This window comes from Coptis chinensis, chromosome 5 (assembly GCF_015680905.1).
Source record: "Coptis chinensis isolate HL-2020 chromosome 5, ASM1568090v1, whole genome shotgun sequence".
Lineage (NCBI taxonomy): Eukaryota > Viridiplantae > Streptophyta > Magnoliopsida > Ranunculales > Ranunculaceae > Coptis > Coptis chinensis.
In genome coordinates, this window is record NC_141460.1 from 9,812,231 (window position 1) to 9,825,232 (window position 13,002).

The window sequence follows — 13,002 nt, forward strand, 5'->3', positions numbered from 1 at the left end:
CTAGGGCTGTCAATGGGCCGGGACAATTAAGCCCAAAGCCCGATTGAATCCGAACCGATAAGACAAGGACTTAGACTTTACATTTAGTCCGATAAAAATATTGAGTCAGGTCTGGACATACCCCTTGCCTAGTCAGATAATGCCCGGCCCGAAATCTATGGTAGATTTGTGTGTTTTATAGTTAATATTAGTAATATATTTACTAATAGTGTACATAGAAATTTAGAAATAATGCTGGTCAGTGTTGTGCTTGCCACATAAGAGACGAGGGTTTGACTCTTGCTACTTATAAATTTAATTGATTTTTAGAAAAAAAAAAAAAAAAAAAATGTATTGCAAAAGCGGATCTAGGCCTGGCCCGAATCGAACTTGTCAAATAGGACTTAGACCGGGCTTGGACTTGAAAATTCATGTATGTTTTGGGCTGGGCCTGGACCTAGGTGTGTCTTGTTCAGGTTCGGCCTGTTGCCAGCCCTAAGCATAACTTATAGTGTCATACATGTCATGCATGTGACTTATAGCTAGGGGTAGAACTCGGGCGAGTTGGGTCGGGTTGAGGCATAATCCGAGTTTCAACCCGAGCCCGGGACCAAGTCCTAGTCGGTCCTTAAATTTTCAGCCCAAGTGCTAACCAAACCAATTTGGGTTGGGTCGGGTTATGTCAGGTTGGTCAAACTTTTCGGAGTTTTTTTTGGAATTAGGAGGTAAAAAACACCAAAATTAAAATCTTCTAATGAAATCAAAGATATTTGAGTGTTTGAAAGGGAAAATAACCTTGTTGATTACATTATTCTCTCTAAAATGGAGATTCTTAACTTTATTTTTTACAATAATAGAATGATTGAAAGATATACATACATATATGCACACGGGCTTAGATTTTTCAGTTTTTTTATATTCTAACCCGAGCCCAACCCAAAATCGAGTCGGGTTTTGATTTTACAAAACCAAGACCACGAATTTGACATGTTAGCTCAGGACCAACAAAAGTCTGGTTTTAGTCCATCGGGTTTGGGCTAACCCGACCCAAATTCCACCCCTACTTATAGCAAGTGCGACTAGCAAAGTTGGTAAAACCTTTGGGTGATGATACCAAAGGTCTAGGGTTCGAACCCCCACCAGCATCAAAAAGTTATTGATCTTATTTTTAAAAAAAATGTGAATTATGGCATGACAACTCATTATTTATTAATATTTATCCTTTTCCAAATTTGTGTTGCACGTATCCTCCGATCCACAGTTTCTAATTTTTCAGAAAACTCATCACTTTCTCTCTCTTAGGGTTCCATGGTTTTGCTCAAGTTTTATTTATCTATTCTTTTAAATTTAAGAGCGTGAGATGAAAATAGACTAAACAAATGATGATGAACCCCAATTTAAAATGGATATGCAGAAATATGATTTATTGTTTGGCAAATAATATTCATCTTCTCATTCTCTCTTTTTCATTTTACTTTTATTTTTAAAGTTTCAAGTTTGAAATTTGTTTTGGCAAGGAAATTCCACCAAATTTTTGGGAAGTATTATTGAAAAATACTTCAAGACGTGTTTAAAACGGTTCAGTAAAAAAAAATATGTGAATTATTGCGAATTTTTGAAACATTCGAAAGTAATAAACATTTATGCTCTTAAAATTTGCATTTGCGAACAATACGCATATAGTTCTGTGAATTGCTAACAAAGTCGTGGATTCGTTCCAAGAAAAATAAGTACTACTAGTACGTGCTAGCTCTTGGCAAAACTTTGATCAACAACTCCCTATACCATGCATTGTCTCTTTTGCTCTTAGAATAATTAAAGCTTTTCATTTGTTCATACTTGGTGTCTATAGGGTATATGGTAATTTCCCTCTTAATTTGAGTTCAATATGTTCTGTACCTGGGGGAACACATGGGTACACAGTTCCTAAAGTTTTGTTTGAACAAAGAAAGAAAGTGTTACGATAAACTTAATAACCTATCCCATTATTCCTTGCATGCTCCTCCAATTATTAAAAAGCATATAGAATAGACACTAAGTTTAGAACGTGTAACATTTTTAAAATTTTATTATTATTATTATTATTATTATTATTATTATTATTATTATTATTATTATTATCGAAGTAGAAAAAAAAAAGAAAAGAAAAATAAATATAAACAAATAAGACAACTTCTTCAAAATTACTATATAAATTAATCAAACAAATACTAACTATCCTATATCCAAATAATTATAATATTTAGCCCAATAAACTAATTAACCTAACTAACTAATTAACCTAACTAGTAGTTGTGATCTACCATTCCTACACTTTTAAAATTAGACACTCCATTATTATGTAAATTAACTTAATTGATGAGTATAAATAAATTAACAATTGTTTGTTTACATAAACAATGATTATTTAATAATCAAATAGAAAGAAAACTTTTTATCATAGAAAAAAGCTAAAAAGAAACATACAAATCAGCGCGCAAATTTGTAGTGCTCACAATACACTTGCTCACTCTGGAATAAATTTCTGGCTCTGCCACTGGTTGGATGCTTAAACTTTTTTTTAATAGATTTGAAATTATGACCGACCTCTACCTGTAGTTAAAATCTTAAATATATTTTTCCTTACCTATCATTTTATACAATATTCATCAATGAAATGAATGACTGAGAGGAGGAACAAATAAAATATGAAATTACATGATCATTTTCTAAGGAAGCTAAGTGATCATCCGCTCTATTAGCTTCCATATGTACATCAACAAAGGAAAGAACAATAAACTGGTTTTAGCTTACTTGTAGTCTCTTGTTGTGAATAAAAAACTGTGGAAACAACGTTACCCACAACAAACGGATCAATCCAACACAAGGATCGATCATTCTCAATAGACAAGACTTCAACACCCTCCAAGCAATCTCCCAACACTTCCGATATCAAATAACAAGCATATAAAGTAAAACAATTAATGTAAAGAAGAACAAACCACAAGGCGAGATATATCATTGGTTAGACAATTTGCCCTCGTCCACACTTTGCGAGTTCCAAGCTTTACTAGATGTCCGGAGTAACAGATTACAAGTCTCTCAATTCACTCACAAAGAATGAACACTCAACTCACAAAGAATTGCTCTCTTGTAATCTCTCTCTTTCTTGGTTTTGGAAAAAGTTAGGTTTTCCTAAACCTTGATTTTGTTTTTATACCAAAAAACAAATTTCGCGGTTACTGTAGCGAGGCCCACGAAAAACAGACTTTGAGGCAGTGCGCTTACTCTTAAGCAGCAGTGCGCCTAAAACGTGGAATCTTTGGCGCGGTCGCGCTACTTTGGTAGCGGTCGCCCTAAACGTGGAAGAGAAAAAAAAAATCTCGTTTTCTTTACATTCTCCACCTCGGTGAGGTTTTAACACATAAAACCAAGCCGAACACATCCAGCAAGAACACATCCAGTAGGAACACATCCGGCAAAGGAAGACTTCGCGATCGAGTCGCCCGAAAGGATATGCCCACACAAGGCTCTTTCAAACATGTAGGATTTGGAGCAAGTCCAAACAGTGTTGGAACTTAACTCCGGTGACAACTTTCGTCAGCATATCAGCAGGATTGTCATGGGTGTCCACTTTCTCAAGTGTTACATCACCATCCTCAACGACATCCCGTATAAAGTGATAACGGACATCAATATGCTTGGTGCGAGCATGATGAACTTGGTTCTTCGCCAAATGAATAGCACTTTGACTATCACAATACAAAGCAACAACGCTTACGCTTAATACCCATATCATCTAGAAGACCTCCGGCCATAGTGCCTCTTTCACCTCTGCCCGGTTAATCATATACTCTACCTCGGTAGTAGATAGAGCAATCAGTAGCACGTAGCATAGACCTCCAACTAACCGGTGCACCATGCATCATAAACACATAACCAGTAGTCGATCGTCGTCTATCTAGATCACCTGCATAATCAGAATCCACAAACCCACTGACATAACAAGTGCCTCCACCATAAGCTAATCCCACATCCAAGGTACCCTTCAAGTACCTTAGTACCCATTTCACTGCCTCCCAATGCTGCTTCCCAGGATTTGCCATATACCTGCTTACAACACTAACTGCCTGTGAAATATCTGGGCGTGTGCACACCATAGCATACATCAAACTACCCACGACACTTGCATAAGGAACATTAGCCATATGCTTTTGTTCCTCCACCGAACTAGGAGAGAACTTAGTTGAAAGCCTAAAATGCCCAGCTAAAGGTGTAGAAACCGACTTTGCATTCTCCATACCAAATTGAGAAATTACTTTTTGAAGGTATTTCTTCTAAGATACAACTGTCCGTCGCTTCTTCCTATCTCTGTCAACCTCCATGCCCAGTATCTTCTTGGCTCCACCTAAGTCTTTCATCTCAAACTCAAAGCTAAGTTGAGATTTCAACTTGTCTATCTCCACCATGTTTTTGGAAGCAATAAGCATGTCATCCACATAAAGCAGGAGATAGTTAAGTCATTACCACAAAACCTTCTAAAGTAGACACAGCAGTCATACTTACTTCGGGTGTACTTATGTTGCATCATGAATGTGTCAAAGCGCTTGTACCATTGCCTGGGCGATTGCTTTAACCCATACAGTGACCGATTTAATTTGCATACATGATCTTCTTTCTCAGCAACAACAAACCCTTCGGGTTGTCTCATATAGATCTTTTCCTCCAAGTCCCCATGCAAAGCGGTTTTCACATCAAGTTGCTCTAACTCCAAGTCGAGTGAGCAACTAAACTCAATAAACACATGAATGGAAGTATGTTTGACCACCGGGAAAATACCTCATTGGTAGTCGACTCCTTCCTTTTGTGAGAAACCCTTTGCTACTACTCTTTTGCCTTGTACCCGATCTTGTCGGTTCGGGAAGGACCTTTTTCTTCTCGAACACCCATTTACTACCGATAGTCCTTTTGCCCTTTTTGGCAATAAAACTAGGTCCCATGTGTGATTTTTATCAAGAGACTCCATCTCTTGTTGTATAGCAACCAACCAATCTCTGTAATGAGCATCTCTAACGACTTCCTTGAAACTATCGGCTCATCATCTTCGATATTCGGTCGTATGCCACTAAATCCACGACCATAGTGTTTCACCGAGCTTCGTGCCCATACTTGTGCACTTCTTTAACTTGTCTCTTTGGCCTGGGTCAGCCAATACAAGTTCACGGATGCTCTTTGCTCTTCTTTCCTGTTCTTTGTGTGGTTCCATGATTTGGTACCTCATCATGAACCAACCGATCATCTAACTGCATCGGACAACTCGAGCTCAATGGCTTGAACCCTATAGACTCACCATTACGCCCGACTCTTTCCGGCAACTCTGAAAGATAACACGGAAATCTCATCAAACGTACCATCTCTGCTGACCAGGAACTTGTGGTCTTCTAGACACCACAATCTATATCCCTTTACCCCATTTGCGAAGCCTAAGAATATGGCTTTCTTAGCTTTAGGATCTATCTTGCTCTCCCTCACATGGTAGTAAGCAGTCGATCCAAACACTCGCAAAATACTATAATCAACTAGGTTACCTGACCACACCTCATAAGGTGTCTTGCAATCTATAAATGAACTGCGGTGACCTATTATCACGTAAACACGCCATGGACACTTTGCATCTACCCAATACTCTTTGCCTGGGGACCGCATTAGACAACAAACATCTAAGCTCTTTTAAGCAAGGTTCTATTCATCCTCTCTGCCATTCCATTCTGGCGGGCATGCCCCCGATTTGTCGATTAATCCGGCAATTCCATGTTGCGCACAAAACTCTTGGAAGGGCCCATAGGTATATTATGTACCATTGTCAGACCGTAGTGTCTTTACCTTCCTATCAGTGCGATTCTCAACCCTTGCCTTCCACTTCTTAAATGTCTCAAACACTTCATCTTTTCGTTTTCATCATATACACCCACACATAGCGAGTATGATCATCAATGAATGAGACATAATAGCGGTTACCTCCTTTTGAAGCCACTCTAGAGGGTCCCCAAACATCCGTATGCACATAGTCAAGGATGCCTGTGGTCGTGTGCTTGCTTGACTTGAACTTGACTCTGCTTTGTTTCCCATAGGCGTAATGCTCACGAAACCCATACTTGGCTTCTTCAAGTCTTTCAAGAACCCTCGCCAACACCTGACTTCGGACAAGCCCTTTTCATTCATATGCCCTAGTCGCGATATGCCACATCTTAGTGCATTCGAAATCATCACTACATGCACCCACCGCTACATCGCTATCAACTGTACTTTCACCCGTCAAAGTATACAAAGTTCCGTGTCTTTGACCGCTTTATAATCTTGTAAAGAGTCATGACAATCTTTAGGACTCCACATTAAGCCCACAAACTTGTGGCCTTTGGAATCCAAGGTACCAAGAGAAATAAGGTTTTCTTTAGCTTCGGGGACATGCCTCACATCGGTTAAAGTCCTCACTATACCATCATGCATTTTAACCCGTATAGTTCCAATTCCTACCGTCTTACAAGCAATGTCATTACCCATCAAAACGGAACCACCATTAATGCTCTCATAAGAAGTAAACCACTTTCTATTCGGGCACATATGGTAGGAACATCTGGAATCAAGAATCCACCTTTCAGCCATATAGTCTTGTGTGGACACACAGAGACTCAACTCGTCCCCTTCAGAGCCTGAAGCAAAACTTGCCTCAATTTTTGCCTTACCTTTCTTCTTACCATCTCTCTTGTTCTCTTTCTTCGGGTGAGGACAATTACTTGCGTAATGTCCCCTTTCATCACAATTATAGCACTTCACATGTGTTAAAGGCTTCTTTGACTTGGACCTAGACTTCTCATTGCTTGCAGAAGCCTTTTCATACGACCTTCCTCTTGCCACTAGCCCCGACCTGCATCAATACTATTCTCTACCGTGTCTTCTTCATCAACTCATAAGAAAGAAGTACACTCAACTTCGTCAAGATCGGCGTCTTCTCTGTTCATAAATGTAGTCATTAGATGCTCATAGCTTTTCTCGCAAGGAGAATATTAAACATGCCGCTTGATCCTCATCATCCATCTTCATACCAACATTCAAATAATCCGCTAGGCGTCGATGGAACTCACTAACGTGCTCTTTGCATCGTTGAACCATCGACCATCATGTACCGATAAAGACGATTCTTAAGGTACATCTTCTTCGTCATGCTCTTGGTCATATACATAGACTCTAGTTTGAGCCAAATACCGACAGCGGTATTTTCTCTCATCACACTATACATGACCTCATTTGCAAGACATAACCAGATTGATGAACAAGCCTGAAGATCGAACTCTTCCCAATCATCATTACTCATACTCGCCACCTTAGATTTAATCCCCTTTAAAGCCTTGTGCAAACCTTATTGGATGAGGATGTCCTTTACTTGGACTTGCCAAATCCCAAAGTTATTCTTCTCATTAAACTTCTCTACTTCAAACCTTGCGTTTGACATCTTGGGAGTCATCTTTCAAGTTACACACAATAACCCAAAAAAAAACAGTTTCACCTCGGAATTTAATCGAACACCTTGTCTACACAAATTTCGAGCACTAAACTCAAAATCCTAGGTCGTATACCTACGCTCTGATACCAATTGTTGTGAATAAAAAACTGCGAAAACAACATTACCCACAACAAACGGATCAATCCAACACAAGGATCGATCATTCTCAATAGACAAGACTTCAACACCCTCCAAGCAATCTCCCAACACTTCTCAATATCAAATAACAAACATATAAAGTAAAACAATTAATGTAAAAGAATAACAAACCACAAGACGAGATATATCGTGGTTCGACCAATTTGCCTTTCGTCCACACTTCGCGAGTTCCAAGCTTTACTAGATGTCCGAGAGTAATAGATTACAAGTCTCTCAATTCACTCACAAAGAATGAACACTCAACTCACAAAGAATTGCTCTCTTGTAATCTCTTTTCTTGGTTTTGGAAAAAGTTAGGTTTTCCTAAACCTTTTGATTTTGTTTTATACCAAAAACAAATTTCAATTCTTGTAGTGAGGCCCACAAAAATAGACTTGGTAGCGAGTGCTTACTCCTCGGCCTTGCAGTGCGCCTAAAACAACTGGAATCTTTGAAGCCAAAGTCGCTACCTACTCGGCGTAGGTCGCCTAAACGTGGAAGAAAAAAAAAAAAAAAAAAAAAAAACCGTTTTCTCTACATCTCTTAATATCATCTGCTTCTGTTTGCACAATGCCATGGTGGTGCTTCTCTGTGTTTCAAAATGGCAACTGTTTGCAGTGAATCTGAAGGCTTGATGTGGTATTAGAGTACTCCATGCCACCAATTTAAATAATTAAGGTGTCTACATGTTTGGCTCGAGATACGCCATACCGTAGGTTGCATATGGTATATGTAAAACCTTGTTGAATAATGTGGTCCATGTCAAATCATATCGTTTTGAGATTTATAATCTCATATCTGATACATATAGGATACAATTGCCATATATCAAAGTATATCTACTACACATTAACAGGGGATGAACAGGGTTGGAGGGGTTTGATCCGTCGACCCGGTTATATAGGACTTGCGCTTATCGTTCATATATAAAACGGCTGCATCCCGCCTAAGATTCTATGAACTTGTGTTTTCTCTCCTGAAAAACCTTCACCAGAAAAATAAAAATAAAAATAAAAATAAAAATAGAAAACGTTGGAGTAAGAAATGCATCTTTGTCTAATTAGAGTTTAGAAACGAAGCTACGTGCATTGCATTTATTGACTTTGTTGAAATAGAACCATGTTGCGACTTGCGCTCACAAAGTCACAAATCATTTTATCTGTTAGATACTTAGATGTATCGTTGACTTAGTGACCGCGCGTGGGTGACACTGACCGCTAAGAGTGACACTGATTGTTTGGATCTTAGTTTGGCAACACGCCTGCAACTCCTGCAAGTGACATCCTGCAAGTTGAAGAAACCGTTTTTCTTTTTGTTACGTTTTATCATCGTAATATTTTAATAAGAAAATGGAATTCACCTTCTTCACGAGTTACTAAGATCCTTAAAAACAAAGAAATACTGCCATGCATGGCAACTAATTTTGAACACTGAATAATACGCTGACTATTACTGTACCTAATTGTTGTGGTGGTACAAATTTAGAGATTTATATTTGTACTGCTAGTCTGCTAAGGAATTTCGTTGTTTTACAGGAAGGAAATGAATAGAAGAAAATCATATAAGTAGGTGTGGATCCATTATTCTATTTTTTCTGAAATATCTAAGTTAAGATTAGGCAGACCACCCACCGGTTACTACTAAATATGATGATATAAGAATTCACACAATCACACCCTTATAATTAATTTCTGGAGCATCCTCATCTAATATTTGTCCTTAGGCTATTATAGAATTGACTAGTTCATATGCTCTTTACAACTGTAGTTCAATAGGAATTTGCTGATCATGGCGTAATAAAACTTCGATCAAACTAAAACGATCTCTTTCTTTGTGTCAACTGTCATAATTTCTGATAAAAATATAAAATATATCCTGTACACTGGTGATTGGCTCACCATAACATTCTGTCTTTTCCAATTCATAATTAGTTTAAGTTTGATTAATCTATTGGTTGATTTTGATTCTTATCTAAACTTACTACTATTTAGCTTGACAGTGGCGGTCATTTGCTTATTATTTTTTGTAGTAATCTATTGTCATGGCTACTCTCCAACAAAAATAAAGAAAAACTAGTACTTCACCTATCCGATTAGGAAAAAAAAATATACAAATCTAAGCGGATAAAAAAATCAGACGATTTGGTCCGATTCCGCAAAATCGTTTTCGAAAAAGCGCCGCTTTTACCCAGCGCCAAATTTCTTGAATTGAAGTGCAAAAGATATTGCACAATTGTTGTCCCAAGGACCCATACATCTTTAGACATCTGATTTCGGCATACAACTCAAGAATCCATTTTCCTTATACCTTTATCTTAATGGCAGCATTATTTTGAAGAACTCATCTGCTTTCCTGACTAGTGAAACCCTTGAGATTGAATTTACAGTAAGTAAGGGTAAGGATTAATCTTCCCAAGGAAGAAAGAGAGACACTATAGCATTTGGGTTTCATCCGTTTTTTTTTGTTTTGGTTTGTGGGGTGGGAGAGAGACGAATTGAAGGGATTGGAACTAGACTTCAATTTTTGAGATCACATCCTTTTTTATGGTATACAATCCTTACAACCACATATTTATCCAAATTTTTTTATATTTTATCAAAAACAAAAACTAAAAATCCAAAAAATATATATGCTAAAATAAATTTATATATCATATTTTCATTTTAAATAATACATCTATCCAATTAATTCCGGTTACTAGAATTAATCGTTATAAGCTTTTAGAACAATTTGCTGCCGATTAACACTTCAACTGCATAGTTTGTAAGTTGTAACATCGCCTTTACCTGTTTTAGGAAATTAATAAAGTGAGTAGGTGAAATTGGTAATCTAGTAGAGAGAAATTTGTTCTTCTTAGTGAAATGACACTTATTTATCTTATTGTACTAAATAAACTACCTGTTCCTTAAGAATAATAATCTATCTATCAAGAAGCCCACATAAATCCCTAATAAGTTGAAGTCTTGGACCCAAAAAATTAGGTGAATGAGCTCCACTGCTCTGCAAATAGTCGACATGGCCGGAGGGCTATATAATTTTGCCACCTGGTATATACCGATATGCCCAGCTGAACCTTGTGCGGGACTAATATTTGATTCACCCTACCCCTAAACCAGATCTTAACTTTCGCCGTAGCGCAAGGGACAAGTGCGCCAGCGGCTATGCTCAAATTCAATGGTTAGAGTATACCAATCAGAGCAACTATTCATATGTTACTAGCTGAGCGTAGAAACGTTACCTAGTGGCATGAATGAGAGTCCCAATGTCACAATGCGCAGTGTACCCCATTTCAAAATGGTCAATGAGCAGTGCCCGATGTTGATAAAGTAACACATGTTGTTGTTTTTAGGATTAAAAACTAACAGATGTTGGTGTATAACTAAAAATGAACCCGGAATGAGCATTGACTCAATATATTTTATTTAGTGACAAGTAACAAAAAAGAAAACCGTCTCAGATTAAACCTGTCTAGGTTTTTTCAACTTTCGTTTTGTCCATTTTATCAGGCGCTTGGATACTAGCAAGTAGGCCTGTTCCTGAAGGGATCTAAAGAAAAATAATAATAACAATTTAACCTGTTTTTAAAGGAATTATTTGCGTTGACATATGGCTTATCTTGAACATTATTTATTGATGGGTATGGGCTTTACAGGATCAGTATATATTGGCTCCTTTAGGCATAGATTTCCAAGATAGAGAAGAAAGTGAGCATATCCTTTGAAATTCTCTTCTGTTTCTTCATCCTTACACAAATCACCGCTGTCTCAGCTCCCTTAACTTGAAACAAGGTCGATATTGTATATGCATAGATGTTAGATTCATTACGTTGATATAGTCTTCGATCTTGTCTTGTCCTCTTTTGTTTGATTTCGTTGTTTCGTTCTTCTTCTGGGTGTTCATTCCTTGTTTTTGAGAATAGGAAGGTATGAGTAATACTATGAGACCAAGGATGCAAGTTATGTTTAATTTGGTTTACGATAGAGGATAAATATAATCAGCCTATTACACCACATCGGTGGCTCTTCCTTAAGAGTGTCTGATATATAGCAAAGATCCAAGTTCTTGTGCATTTGTTTTCTACTCTATAGGTCTAATTCGCCTAGCTAACTTTCTTTTTCCTTCATTCTTTTGTCTCCGTTTTATACGACTTATTATTATTGCAACATTTCATGGAAAAAAAAGAGGTCGGTAATCCCAAAGGGAAGACAGGATTGATCAATCCCAAAGGGAAGACAGGATTGATCAACAAGACGTTGGAGAAATGTCGATCCATTGGCAGTGGTGGTGGCAAAAAGTTTTCCAGGCTTCCTATTGATTTCACTTCAAAGTCCAAATCATGGCCCTGTAGCCCAGACTCACCGAAGCACGATAAACGCAAAACACGACGTCAAGTTGTACCTGAAGGTTGCTTTTCTGTCTACGTAGGCATTCAAAGACAGCGTTTTGTGATTAAGACGGACTGCATCAATCATCCCCTTTTCAAGATGCTACTGGAGGAGGCTGAATTGGAATATGGACACAACTGTGAAGGACCTTTGGTGCTACCATGTGATGTCGATATGTTCTACACAGTCTTATCAGAAATTGATGGTGATGAAATCCGTCCAGGATGCGCTTTTGCTAAGGGATATGGCTCGTATCACCTTGTTAGTCCATCTCGACTGGTGGCAGTGGGTCGAGTCTGATATCAATATCATTATGCCTCTATTCAAAAAGTAGAAGTAAAATATATTGATAATCCCATATATGTACTCATGTAAAGAGTCTACAAGGCCGTGAATTGCAGCCTATGTAATACTCTCACAACCTTGTACTCCAATCTATGTACTATGTACAAACCGCTAGTAGGAAGATGGTGTAGGACCTCATTTCATACTGAGGCTTACTATCTACTGTCATGTAAATGGTCTCAACTTTTCAATCTGAGCTGAAATGGACTTTCTCTTCTAGCTAGCTTCTTCTTCTTCTTTTTATTTGAAGAAATGCAATCTGTACTTAATATTATATTATGTTACCAAAAACTTTTTGAAATTGCATGTTCCATATAGGCCTTGGCCATTGTAGAGGTGTGGATTTGTATCTACAACCTAATGTTGAGGTTGATAGGGAATGGCTACACTCTTTCTTGGGATAAGAGTTGCCTATGTATCAAGTTTTTTGGGTGAACTTGAATCAACCCTTAGCTTATATAACTCATCTCTCTCTACTTATAGATGTTTGAGCTGACCTTCCTTATTTGCTCCAGGCCATTATCAAGTGTAGATCCATATTTTGTGCTATATTGATGATTCGTCATTACGTCTGCTAATACAAAATAAATGTCTCCTTCATTGGTACGTTGACTG

At 37.8% G+C, this 13,002-nt stretch overlaps 1 protein-coding gene across 1 annotated transcript; it reads left to right on the forward strand.

Annotated features, from left to right (window-relative positions):
* Positions 1-11,826: 11,826 nt before the first annotated feature.
* LOC147496600 (uncharacterized) lies at positions 11,827-12,342 on the forward strand. Its single transcript, XM_086562615.1, has one exon. The coding sequence runs from the start codon at positions 11,827-11,829 to the stop codon at positions 12,340-12,342; it is 516 nt and encodes a 171-aa protein (XP_086418741.1).
* The last annotated feature ends 660 nt before the right edge of the window (positions 12,343-13,002 follow it).